A 14681-nucleotide genomic window follows, 5' to 3' on the forward strand; every position below is an offset into this window, starting at 1 on the left:
TCCTCAACTGGCAGCTTCATTAAATAGTACCACAAAATGCCAGTGTCAATGTCTACAGTGAAGAGACGACTCCTGGCTGGCCTTCAGGGCAGATTGGCAAAGAAAAAGCCATGAGACTGGCTAATAAAAGGAAAAGATTAATATGGGCACGAGAACACAGACATTGGACAGAGGAAGATTGGAAAAAAAATGTTATGGCCAGACGAATCGAGGTTTGAGGTGTTTGGATCACACAGAACATTTGTGAGACGCAGAACAACTGAAAAGATGCTGGAAGAGTGCCTGACACCATCTGTCAAGCATGGTGGAGGTAATGTGATGTTTTGTGGTTACTTTGGTGCTGGTAAAGTGGGAGATTTGTACAAGCTAAAAAAGATTTTGAATAAGGAAGGCTATCACTCCATTTAGAAACACTATGCCATACCTGTGGACAGCACTTGATTGGAGCCAATGTTATCCTACAACAGGACAATGACCCAAAGCACACCTCCAAATTATGCATGAACTATTTAGGGAAGAAGCATGCAGCTGGTATTCTATCTGTAATAGAGTGGCCAGCCCAGTCACCAAATCTCAACCCTGTGGGAGAAGCTTGACCGTATGGTACACAAAAAGTGCCCATCAAGCCAATCCAACTTGTGGGAGGGGCTTCTGGAAGCATGGGGTGAAATATCTCCAGATTACCTCAGCAAATTAACAGCTAGAATGCCAAAGGTCTGCAATTGCTGCAAAGGGAGCATTTTTTAACGAAAGCAAAGTTTGAAGGAGAAAATTATTATTTCAAGTAAAAATCATTATTTCTAACCTAGTCAATGTCTGGACTATATTTTCTATTATGCAACTCATTTGATAAATAAAAGTATGATTTTTCATGGAAAAGACAAAATTGTCTGGTTGACCACAAACGTTTGAGCTGTAGTGCATTTATGTATGTGCATCTATATATTACACACACACACACACACACAGTGCCTTGCGAAAGTATTCGGCCCCTTTGAATTTTTCAACCTTTTCCCACATTTCACGCATCAAACAAATATAAAAAAAAGTAAATTTTATGGTGAAGAATCAACAAGTGGGACACAATTGTGAAGTTAAACAAAATGTATTGCTTATTTTAAACTTTTATAAAAAATAAACTGAAAAGTGGGGCGTGCAATATTATTCGGCCCCTTTAAGATTAATACTTTGTAGCGCCACCTTTTGCTGTAATTGCAAGTCGCTTGGGGTATGTGTCTATCCGTTTTGCACATCGAGAGATTGAAATTCTTGCCCATTCTTCTTTTGCAAACAGCTCGAGCTGAGTGGGGTTGGATGGAGAGCATTTGTGAACAGCAGTTTTTAGCTCGTTCCACAGATTCTCGATTGGATTCAGGTCTGGACTGTGACTTGGCCATTCTAACACCTGAATACGTTTATTTGTGAACCAGTCCATTGTAATTTTGCTTTATGTTTTGGATCATTGTCTTGTTGGAAGACAAGTCTCCGTCCCACTCTCAGGTCTTTTGCGAACTCCAACAAGTTTTCTTCAAGAATGGTCCTGTATTTGGCTCCATCCATCTTCCCATCAGTTTTAACCATCTTCCCTGTCCCTGAAGAAAAGTAGGTCCAAACCATGATGCTGCCACCACCAATGTTTGACAGTGGGGATGGTGTGTTCAGGGTGATGAGCTGTGTTGCTTTTACGCCATATCGTTTGGCATTGTGCCCACAAACTCCGATTTTGGTTTCATCTGACCAGAACACCTTCTTCCAAATGTTTGGTGTCTCCCAGGTGGCTTGTGGCAAAATTTAAACAAAACTTTTTATGGATATCTTTAAGAAATGGCTTTCTTCTTGCCACTCTTCCATAAAGGCCAGATTTGTGCAGTGTACGACTGATTGTTGTCCTATGGACAGACTCTCCCACCTCAGCTGTAGATTTCCGCAGTTCATTCAGAATGATCATGGGCCTCTTGGCTGCATCTCAGATCAGTCTTCTTGTTTGAGATGAAATTTTTAAGGTTTGCAGTGGTATGATACTCCTTCAATTTCAATATGATCGCTTGCACAGTGCTTCTTGGGATGTTTAAAGTTTTGAAGATCTTTTTCTAACCAAATCCGGCTTTAAACTTCTCCACAATAGTATCACAGACCTGCCTGTTGTGTTCTTTGGTCTTCATGATGCTTTCTGCGCTTTAAACAGAACACTGAGACTACCACAGAGCAGGTGAATTTATACGGAGACTTGATTACACACGGGTGGATTATATTTATCATCACTCATTTAGGACAACATTGCATTATTCAGAGATCCTCGAACTTCTGGAGTGAGTTTGCTGCACTGAAAGTAAAGAGGCCGAATAATATTGCACGCATCAATTTTTAGTTTATTTTTTACAAAAGTTTAACATAAGCAATAAATTTCATTCAACTTCACAATTGTGTCCCACTTGTTGTTGATTCCTCACCAGAACATTAAAATTTTTCTTTATATGTTTGAAGCTTGAAATGTGGGAAAAGGGTGAAAAATTCAAGGGAGCCGAATACTTCCGCAAGGCACTGTGTATAAAATATATATATATATATGAAAAATTAAGGCAGCACTTAAGTTGCGGTTATGGTTAATTCGCAGTGGGCATGTGTAATGGGTGTATTTGGAGTCCCAATATGGCGGCCGTAGTAGCTACCGACAAATGTGCCTGACAATTACACTGCAATATGCAGATGCTGTGATTTACAAGATGAAGGGGGTGAGTAAAGAGTATTAAAGGACAAGCAGGTGTGAGTTAATCAACTACTTACAGTAGCAAAACCTATAGAGAACTATGAATGGACAAGCCAGGTGAATAAAATGGTAAACTTTATTGAAAAAGTATTTTAAAAAACGCACACATATAAAAGACAAAGAATGAGGTCACAGTCAGATACCATCAGGTGATCACAGAAAATAGATCAATACATATACTGCAGTATGTGTCGAAAAAACCTATACCTCAAATTGGATTAATGATATAAACAGAAGTAAGAATGGACACCATTAAAAATGGAAAATCTACAATAACACCAAGAAAGAGGCACTACGAAGCAGGGTGGATAAAAATCAATGTTTTTTTTAAAAAAAAATCAAAAAAAAAAAAATCGGATTTTTTGATTTAAATCGGATTTTTTTTCAATAAACTGCTTTTTGAGGAAAATATTTTACCATCCAAAGGTTCTTCCATCATGAGATAAAGCTGAGTTGTTTAACTCAGTAGAATAAAGGCTGTATATGTGTAACCTTCACAATGCCATGCTCTTCCAGAGGTTTCTGTAGGATTAGTGGGCAGTTTCCTATATTATCACAGACTCTCGCTTTACTTATGCAGTTCTCAAAACTGAATTTGACTCCGCAGAGGTCCCAGCCTCTTCTTCACGGCAAAAATATTACAACATGAACAGAGTTGAGAAAAAGACCTTAATCCTATTGTTCTACAAACCTATGAATACAGAATCAACCCCTTCAGTGCCAAGTCCAAGAAGTTAGACAATATGTTTCTGATTGTTTGGAGTGGAATAGATCTGTACAACACAAGAAGAATGTGAATCTAAGTGTGAGGAGAAGGAAGGGCAAGCAGACAAGAAAATGAAAGTGAAACTTTGAGCACAATACTGCAGCATAGCCACAGACAGACAAGTCTGGATCTGTTTGTGTGTACGATCTGAGGTTTATTACATTCTTTGCTTATAATGGCAGCAGGCCGTAAGAGAGACCCAGTTTGGGAATATTTTAATGAAGCTCCTTCGCCTATCGGTAAGGCAGGCATGCGTGCTAAATGCAAACGATGCAACAAAGAGATGCAAGGCCTGGTGGCGCGAATGAGGCAACATCATGAGAAGTGCGGTGATGAAGATGACCAAAGAAACACTTCTGAACAGGCAGGATCTTCAGGTTGGTAAACATTTTTATTGAATCCTATTTCTAAAGACTGAACTGTCATGTGTGAGAAAAATTATATTTCTTATTATTACTGCATGTTACTGTCATTTGGTACAGTTATGAAGAAAAACAAATATTCCTTTTGGGGCAGGGGCAGTGATGTGTTGTGTACAATAAGCAGAAATTGTATAATAAACAATAAAATAACAGCATTGACTTTTTTTGTTTAGGGGAATTCATGGATTCTGGAAACTATCCACCTCCAAGATCACCATCATCCTGTTCTACAGTTTCAGAGTTATCCATCCAGGATAGTGCTTCATTAGCAGCAGCATCATCATCAGACACCCACAGCCACATATCACCATCACCCAAAAGGAAGAAAAAACCTTTACCTCCTGGAACCACCATAGATAGGTTTGTGATAAGAACTAGCAGATTAGAAAAGGAGTTGATTGATGAAAAAATTGCCCAGTTTATTTATGCAACGAACTCTTCTTTCCGTCTGACTGAGAACCCACATTTCATTAATATGGTTCAGTCACTGAGACCAGGATACAGTCCACCCAGCAGAGCTGATGTTGCAGGGAAACTGCTGGATCAAGTGTATGACAGAGAAATGGAGCAATGTGCAACAGCTCTGGAGGGTAAAATTGTTAACCTAAGTATTGATGGGTGGAGTAATGTCCACAATGATCCTATTGTATGTGCTTGTATAACAACAGAAGAAGGTAAAGTCTTCCTTGCACAAACAACTGATACGTCAGGAAATGCACACACAGCAGAATACTTACAAGAAGTGGCAGTAAAAGCTATAACGACATGTGAACAAAAATTCAAATGTCTAGTACGCAGTTTGGTCACTGACAATGCTGCAAACGTATCCAAGATGAGAAGAGATTTAGAAGAGCAGGTAGGGAATACAAAGCTGCTAATAACATATGGTTGCAGTGCTCATTTGCTGCACCTCTTAGCCAAAGACTTAAGTGTTCCAGAAATAAAGGCTAATGTTGTTGAAATTGCTAAATACTTCCGTAATAATCATTTTGCTGCATCAGCTCTGAAAAGGATGGGTGGAACCAAGCTAACGCTCCCACAAGATGTTAGATGGAACTCTGTGGTGGACTGTTTTGAGCAGTATATAAAAAACTGGCCTATTCTGATGACACTTTGTGAAGAAAATCGAGATAAAATAGATGGCACTGTCACGGTCAAAATCCTCAACATTGGGCTTAAGAGAAATATTGAACATATGCTGAGCTTCCTGAAACCCATCTCTCAAGCTTTAAACAAAATACAGAAAAATAGCTGTTTTATTGCGGATGCTGTTGAAATTTGGAAGGAACTGAGTGAACACTTAAAAACAGAACTACACATGGACAGAATTAAATTACAAGCAGTAAACAAACGAATGGGACAAGCACTGACTCCAGCTAATTTTTTGGCAAATATTGTCAATATCCAATATCAGGGTCAAAACCTAAGTGCTGAGGAAGAGGAGTTAGCTATGACATGGGTATCCAGCAATCATCCATCTTTAATGCCAACTATAATGAACTTCAGAGCTAAGGGGGAACCATTCAAGAAATATATGTTTGCTGAAGATATTTTAAGGAAGGTCACACCAGTAAACTGGTGGAAGTCACTTAAGCGCTTGGATTTAGAGACTGTTCAAGTAATGATTTCACTTTTAACAGCAGTAGCTTCTTCTGCAGGCGTTGAAAGAATATTCTCTTCCTTTGGACTCATTCATTCTAAATTGAGAAATCGGTTGGGACCCAATAAAGCAGGAAAGCTTGTTTTTCTTTTCCAGATTATGAATAGGAACAAAGAAGATGATGAAGATGACGACAAATGAGCTACAGCGGACAGCAGGGACAGTATTATTTAAGTTTTTCATGTGTCGGCTGGGCTGACAGTCTAAGTTTCTTAAAATATATATAGATTTTGTTTAGCCAAATTAGTTAAACATGGATGTTTGTTTAAGCAAATAACTTATGCTGTAATGTTATTGTTTCAGTTGAATAAATCTATTTAAATTGTTAAGGTCAGGATTATTTTTCTCCTTCCTAAGTACAACAGAACAGTGGTGTCCAAATATGAATGATTAACCCATTAAACTGGGGAGAAAAAAGTAATATAAAAAGTGATTCTAAAAATCTTCATCTACTTGCATGTTAAAGTAGCAAGAACTAGTTTAGGTAGAAACTTTGATTTAAATCACTGATTTAAATCAAGTCTTACTGACTAGTGATTTAAATCGTGATTTAAATCAGTTAGATTTAAATCAAATCCACCCTGCTGCGAAGTAGATACCTCATGGGGCTACCCCATTAAAGATAAACACCTTTGACTGCAGCTTAAAGAGATGCAAAAGGGAGAAAAAAAAACCCTTTGGAAGAAACTAATGCGAAACACGTGTTAGGGGCAATCTCTCACCCTCAGGTTGTTTATCTTTTGGCATTTTTAGTGTCTTCTATCTTTATGGCTGGTTCTTATGGCTTTGTAATACCTTGCAGGATCGCTTTCCTATGGGTATAATAGGCATTGGCCCTTGATTTCTATTTAAACTTGTTTCTTTCTCTGCATTATTTTATTGCAGGATTGGCTTTTGGAAATATTAATTATTAGTTTTTATGGAGCCGTTTTCTGCTTATTTTTTCCTCCGCCATTATCTGTAGTATCCTGTGATAAGGACTCTATTTTTTCCAGCCTTCCTATATCCTCTTTGCTTTAACACCATCTAGTGGCTATAAAGGGCATTGTTTCTTTGACTTTTAAACCACTTTTTTTTTTCTCCCTTTTGCATCTCTTTAAGCTGCAGGCAAAGGTGTTAATCTTTAATGGGGTAGCCCCATGAGGTATCTACTTCATAGTGCCTCTTTCTTGGTGTTATTGTGGATTTTCCATTTTTAATGGTGTCCATTCTTACTTCTGTTTATTGTTCACATCATTAATCCAATTTGAGGTATAGGTTTTTTAGACACATACTGCCGTATATGTATTGATCTATTTTCTGTGATCACCTGATGGTATCTGACTGTGACCTCATTCTTAGTCTTTTATATGTGTGCGTTTTTTAAAATACTTTTTCAATAAAGTTTACCATTTTATTCACCTGGCTCGTCCATTCATAGTTCTCCATAGGTTTTGTTACTAATTGAGTGGAGCCATTCATTCTGTTTTTTTGGTCAAATATTGGTTGATTTACTTACAGTAGCAGTGCATATGCATAATGTTTAAAAGATTTTGGTTCTCTATGATGTGTGATAACAAAGCTTATGTAACTTAGATATTGTATACTTTCTGTAAATGCTCATAGGAATTTTTTTAAATAATTGCTAAGGGTATAAAAACCCTTTCTGAAGTGCATTTTGTTGTACTGCTTGACCAAAGTCACTTGTGACTAAAACGTTGCTGTAAGCTATTGGCCAATAAAAGGCGTTTTTTTTTCCAGTCTATGCCGAGTGCTGCCTTCATTTTTCTTCTACATATTAGAATCGGGTGAGACTGATTAGAAGGATCTTGCACCAAAACTGGTGAAGTGCTGCTCCAATTTTTTGGATGGATATACATACATACCGTACATAGCCAGAGGATCACTGAACAGAGGAAATGCAGGAGGAATAGAAGGCAGCAAGATAGACAGCTTATTTTCCAGATAAATCCACAGGTTTACGCAAGTACAGACACTCCCCATGTTATCCTATGGGATTTGGGAAGTGCTGTATCAATGCTGCGTTATGTGCGACTGCGGAAAATGCTGTGGATTTCCCAGTCGCATGTAACTGCATGTCAATTATTCATGCGGAAATATCTGCGGATGTCCAGCCTTTCCACTATGGAGATAGAGGTTGGGACTTCCGCAGGTGTTTCCGCACTTGTCCTGCAGGTTTACCGCAATAAAAATGCTCGAATTCTGCAGCAATGGATAGCTGCGGATTCTGGGAAGCAGCTGCAGATGAACCTGCGGCAGAGTCCGCAGATACGTTGTCCCGTGGGCACATAGCCTTACAGGGGCAGCAGACAGCAAGTTGGACAGCTCACGTGCGAGGACCCAACGATTGAGGCAGATGTGATCGGACCAATGAAGACCTCAGACAACCCGGTGGCAGCAGGTAGGGGACGTCTGAGAGGGACAACAGATGCCGAGGGGTAGACCAGAGAACCCGAGGGATCGCACCGACTGCAGAGGCAGAAGAATGGGGGCAGAATAGAGATTGCGTGGAGGCAGAGTAGAAATATCGGAGGGGGGTGGCGCAGATAGAAATCACAGTAGGGGCAGCAATCAGACGGCGGCATGGTACTACAAGTACCAGCGGGTGCATGGCATTGACATGCTTCGGGAGGGCTCCTCAGGCCAAAAGAAGCCTGCGGAGGGCAGTCACCGTCAGGTCAGATCGCTCCCCTGCACGCTGATTGGAGAGATTGTGCGTCACAGCACGATCGCTCCAATCAGTGCTGCAGGGGGTGGGGGCGCCATCTTTGCTGGCCTACAGCCTATGATATGGTGTTGCTGTAGCACCTCATAGCTGGATGTCACCGTATCGCACTGTTTGCATTGTATTTGGCTAAAAAAATGCCCCAAACAGTGCGATTGGCTGTTTAAGTAGTAAAATGAAGTCCCTGGTCATTAAGTCACATAAAAATAGGATGTAATTTTACTGCCTGCAGTCGTGAAGGGGTCAAATTGCGCCGTTACATTTTGACAGCACGATTTAAGGGGTTAACAGGCGTGGATATATCGTGGATGTCTGCTGTACAAAGCAGTAAACATGTGCAGGGGATCTCCACTGGCTCACTGCTGCAGCCGGCGGCGATCACCCCTTCATGATTTAGTACAAAACAGTACGTCCTCGGTCGTGGAGAGGTTAATATAACTTCTTTTACCACCCCCCCCCTCCCTCCCCCTCCCGGCTACCTTCTACCCCACAAAAAATAAAGAAGCAAAATGATAGTATTTTCAGGTCCTTTGATCTTTAAATTAAGACACCACACTTGTTCTGATAGCAGCGCACTCTGGATATGTTAATACATTTTTAATTACCAGGAGTTATTAATTACAGTACAAGCACTGGAACACGGCAACAAAAAAAAAATAAAAAATAAAATAATAATACGGTTAAAAAAAACAGTCTTTTAATAAAGACATTGTTATTTTCAATATGAAAAAAATTAACCTGAAGTCGTGCAAAAAGTAAAGTAAAAACTTGAAATGTGTAACTTAGGTACAACTGCCATCACAAATTGTAGTTCGTGCAAATAAAAAAATAACTTTTTTGCATTCATTATATGTAATTTTCCAAGCTTATGTAAAAGGAAAAAAAAAAATCCCACCATTTTTGGCAAGGAAATTAGCCTATTTTTCGGCAATTTGTCTCTATCAGATAAATAAAATATTGGCAAAATACATCTTGGTTGGAAGGACTAAGGCTAATACTCAAGACTTTGGCGCAGAAACAACTAAGTTACCAAGAAAGACCAACACAAAAAGGAGGGTTTGGTCAAGACCATCACTGGTCAGCAGGGACATTGTCTCACAGGTAATACACACACTAAGGTTCATAAAGTTACATAAAGACTCCACTGAACAACCGAAAGATAAAGAAAAGCAAGATCTTGCCTTCTGCGCACATTTTAATAAAATGGCTTCCTCCATGGAAGAATCTACAAAGTGTCATCACTTGGTAAAAGTGCTCATCTTCAGATGTCTCACAAGACTGGTTTTATATATATAAAATCACCCACATTTCGAGCACCTAAAGGACTTCTCTCCATGTGAATGGCCTGGTGAACAATTAGGTTACTGTTTCGAGTGAAACATTTACCACAGATAGGGCAAGAGTACGGTTTCTCTCCTGTATGGCCTGTCAAATGATTTATAAGGCTAGGTTTGTTAGAAAAGACCTTCCCACACTCTGAACATGTCAACCTCTCTCTTCGGTGATTTCTCCGATGATTGGCAAAATCAGACCTGCGGACAAATACTTCCGAACACTCCGAGCACTTGTAATCCTTCTTCACTTGTGAGGCAGAGCCTTCATCACCAGCTGCTGCTTCATCTGTCCCTGAAGACGACTTCGCTTGTGGACGATCTTTGGAGATATGAGCCTTAGTGCTGGCTACAACTTCCCCTTCATCTGAACCTGAACCCTCCTCAATCGGCGCAAAACTGTATTTTGTCTGTGCGTGTTTAATGAGAGCAGAGACGTCCGTGTCAAAGCTACTGCCTTCATCAAATATTAGAAAGTCGTTCTGCAGGTGGTTACCCCCAAACATCGTGGAAGCTGGTTCTGAATGGGTTGGTGGATACTGCTTTGCATGATCTACAGGTGTAAAAACGTCAGTTTCAGATGCGGTTGCTTCTTCACATGAATCAGTTTCCTCATCAGTGCCGTAGGCTGTAAACCGTCTACAGGCTGTGGGCTTGTAGTCATCCATGTCTGCAAAGCTCCCTTCTTCATCTGACACATTCTCATTTTTGATCTGAAAGCTTGTGTGCGGGATCTCATCAGTGGATGTGTAATCTGTGTCTGTGATGTTCCCTTCCTCATAAGAGACAGGTTCGTCCTTGATCCGCACAGACATATACTGTATAGGACCAGTGCTTGAGGCTTTATCATTGTCACGACCACCATCAACTGTAACTGACTCAATTTTAAAGGGAGTGGATAGCTGTGGCTCTGTTGGGTCACCAGAGGTATAAAAGTCAGAATCTGTGAGGTTTCCATCTTCACTTGAGTCTGGCTCCTCTTTAATACAGATAGATGTACCCTTTGTATCATCTGAAAGGACAGAAGAAGCTCCACTTTCTTCTTGTGAAGACATTTCATCCTTAACAATAGTTGCATTATAGTGTGGCACTTTCTTTACAACTGGACCTGGAAGAAATTAAAAGCAGCACAATTAGATCTAATGTGAACACAGGTAATCACCTATATATAGAATCAGCAGAATGGAACTTTTTTATCCCAGATACAAAGGAATAGCAGTGCATATGCTGGAGTTCTGCTCCACTCACTCCCCATGAGGCTTTTAAGCATTGCGCTTGGCTATTTCCAGCAGCCCTGTAGAGCATGAAAAAAGCACTGGTCAATTATCTGACCTGCGCTAACATTTTGTAACGGAGATATGAATTCTTTTTACAGCACCATTGATTCCATAGTGCTGTACATGTTAAAAGGATTTACATCCAAAATACAGATATAATTACAATTAAAAGGAGTAACTGTAAAAGACTCGTGCAGAGGAGAGAGACCTTGGCCTCCTGGGCTTAATCTACAGGGTGATGAATAAGAAAACAGTACGTTGCAGCAGGTAGTGAAGCGACAGTGGGACTAATGCAGCTGTATTTCCTGTAGAGATGGTTTTTATATTGGGTCTGAAGGTTCTAAATTTGTAAGATAATTGGATGTGTTAAATCCTTGAATTCCATTTTGGAGGCGATTGGGCGAGGAATGTGTTATGGTCATGTCACACACAACGACAGCGACGATGACGTCGCTGCTAAGTCCCCATTTTCTGTGACGTAGCAGCGACCTTGCTAGTGATGTCGCTGTGTGTGACATCCATCAACAACCTGGCCCCTGCTGTGAGGTCACCGGTCGTTGCTGAATGTCCTGGACCATTTTTTTAGTTGTTGTTCTCCTGCTGTGAAGCACACATCACTGTGTGTGACAGCGAGAGAGCAACAACTGAATGTGCAGGGAGCAGGCTTCTGCGGACGCTGGTAACCACGGTAAATATCAGGTAACCAAGCAAAGGCTTGCTTACCCGATATTTACTTTCGTTACCAGCGTCCGCAGCTTCTTGAAGCCGGCTGCCCGCTCCCTGCACACGTAGCCAAGGTACACATCGGGTAACGATAAGCAAAGCGGTTTGCTTAATTACCCGATGTGTACTCTGGCTACGAGTGCAGGGAGCCAGCGCTAAGCGGTGTGCGCTGGTAACCAAGGTAAATATCAAGTAACCAAGCGAAGCACTTTGCTTGGTTACCCGATATTTACCTTAGTTACCAAGCGCAGCATCGCTTCCACGCGTCGCTGCTTGCTGGGGGCTGGTCACTGGTGAGATCTGCCTGTTTGAGAGCTCACCAGCGACCATGTAACGACGCAGCAGCGATCCTGATAAGGTCAGATCGTCGTCGTGATCGCTGCTGCGTTGCTACGTGTGACCTAGGCTTAAGTGTGGTGGGGAAAAGGAGATTGTGTGGGAAGATATCGGGAGATTAGTTCGGAGTTATATATAGAGGAGACAGACTATGGACAGCCTTGTAAGCCATTGTGAGTTGTTTACACTGGATTTGTTGGGGAATTGTAAGCCAATCAAGGGATTGAACAAATGCCCCTGGGACTAGTGCCAGCCCTCATTAGCATCTCATAGACGATGTTTAGAAATACTTTTTCTAAACATCTGTTTGTGTGCGCTACTAGATGCAGGGACTCTTAGGGCTGGTTCACACTAAGCGACAGCGACAACGAGGTCGCTGTTACGTCACCATTTTCTGTGACGTAACAGCGACCTTGTAAGTCGCTGTTATGATCGCTGCTTAGCTGTCAAACACAGCAGAAGCAGCAGCGATCATAACCACGAGAGCAGGGAGCCGCGCACACTGCTTAGCGCTGGCTCCTTGCTCTCCTAGCTACAGTACACATCGGGTTAATTAACCCGATGTGTACTGCAGCTACATGTGCAGAGAGCAGGGAGCCGCGCACACTGCTTAGCGCTGGCTCCTTGCTCTCCTAGCTACAGTACACATCGGGTTAATTAACCCTATGTGTACTGCAGCTACATGTGCAGAGAGCCGGAGCCGGCAGCACAGGCAGCGTGAGAGCTGCGGAGGCTGGTAACTAAGGTAAATATCGGGTAACCACCTTGGTTACCCGATGTTTACAGCTTACCACAGCTGCCAGATGCCGGCTCCTGCTCCCTGCTCGCTTCATTTCGTCGCTCTCTCACTGTCACACACAGCGATCTGTGTGTCACAGCGGGAGTCAAAAAAATATGGTGTGCTCCAACCAAAATCAAAGTTCATGAGGTGCAAGTGAGAGGACCGTGGTCCTGGTTATCAGTCAATATTAATACACTGCACTCTCAAATATATTAGAAGTAGAAGAAAAACTTGAACAAAGTTCTAATATATTTGAGAGTGCAGTGTATTAATATTGACTGTCACAGCGGGAGAGCGCCTTTGAAGAAAACGAACCAGGGCTGTATGTAACAAGCAGCGATCTCGCAGCAGGGGCCAGATCGCTGCTCAGTGTCACACACAGCGAGATCGCTAATGAGGTCACTGTTGCGTCACCAAAACCGTGCCGTAGCAGCGATCTCAGCAGCGATCTCGCTATGTGTGAAGCACCCCTTAGGCAGAGAATAAAGATATGTGCGCAGAACTGCTGTCCTGGGTGCACTGGGGACCTGACAGGTTCCCTTTAAGGATGGACCGGAGAGGCATGTAAGCGTTAGGCTATGTGCGCACGTTGCGTTCTATTAAGCAGCGTAAAATAGTCACTGCATGTGCGTCTCAGAACGCAGCCGAAAAGCTGCGTTCTGAGACGCATTCGGCAGAACGCAACGTGCGCACATTCCTGCAGAATTCATTCTGGATGCTTGCTCTGCCATAGACAGAGTGGGAAAAGCATCCAGAGTGCACATTTTTGACAGTGCGGTCCCACTCGTCTCTGCTGCATCCCTATAGACTTTCAGCGGAGCCGAGTGGGATCGTAATGTCAAAACGAGCACATGGCTGGCGGCGGGAGACAGCCGCGCGATCAGAATGAACTTGGGTGAACTTCACCCAACTTCATTGTGATCGCGGCTCTGTCCGTGTGCCGCGGCTTGATTTGCGGTCACAGGTGAAGGACTCACCTGTGACCGCAAATCTGAGTGACTGCAGTGAGCCACACGATAACCGGTGCCGTCACTCAGGTTAACCTGAGAGACGTCCCCGCACACATCTCGACATTACCGCCGACGACCCCGCACGCATCCCGACGTCCCCGCCGACGTCCCCGCACGCATCCCGACGTCCCCGCACGCATCCCGACGTCCCCGCACGCATCCCGACGTCCCCGCACGCATCCCGACGTCCCCGCACGCATCCCGACGTCCCCGCACGCATCCCGACGTCCCCGCACGCATCCCCGCACACATCCCGACATTACCGCCTGCATCCCCGCACACATCCCGACATTACCGCCTGCATCCCCGCACACATCCCGACATTACCGCCTGCATCCCCGCACACATCCCGACATTACCGCCTGCATCCCCGCACACATCCCGACATTACCGCCTGCATCCCCGCACACATCCCGACATTACCGCCTGCATCCCCGCACACATCCCGACATTACCGCCTGCATCCCCGCACACATCCCGACATTACCGCCTGCATCCCCGCACACATCCCGACATTACCGCCTGCATCCCCGCACACATCCCGACATTACCGCCTGCATCCCCGCACACATCCCGACATTACCGCCTGCATCCCCGCACACATCCCGACATTACCGCCTGCATCCCCGCACACATCCCGACATTACCGCCTGCATCCCCGCACACATCCCGACATTACCGCCTACATCCCCGCACACATCCCGACATTACCGCCTGCATTCCCGCACACATCCCGACATTACCGCCTACATCCCCCACACACATCCCGACATTACCGCCTACATCCCCGCACGCATCCTGACATTACTGCCTACATCCCGCACACAACCTGACACTACAGCCCTCATTCATCACCGCACACACAGGCATTACCTCAGTGACG

At 43.2% G+C, this 14681-nt stretch overlaps 1 protein-coding gene across 1 annotated transcript in view; it reads right to left on the reverse strand.

Moving 5' to 3' along the window:
• Positions 1–8896: 8896 nt before the first annotated feature.
• LOC142311194 (uncharacterized) overlaps positions 8897–14681 on the reverse strand; it is a 39407-nt gene continuing 33622 nt past the window's right edge. Inside the window, exon 7 of the mRNA XM_075349387.1 lies at positions 8897–10779. Within this exon, the coding sequence (XP_075205502.1) occupies positions 9611–10779 (1169 nt within the window). The 3' untranslated portion in view covers positions 8897–9610. The remainder of the gene's footprint in view (positions 10780–14681) is intronic.

The sequence above is a fragment of the Anomaloglossus baeobatrachus genome, chromosome 5 (genome assembly GCF_048569485.1).
Source record: "Anomaloglossus baeobatrachus isolate aAnoBae1 chromosome 5, aAnoBae1.hap1, whole genome shotgun sequence".
Lineage (NCBI taxonomy): Eukaryota > Metazoa > Chordata > Amphibia > Anura > Aromobatidae > Anomaloglossus > Anomaloglossus baeobatrachus.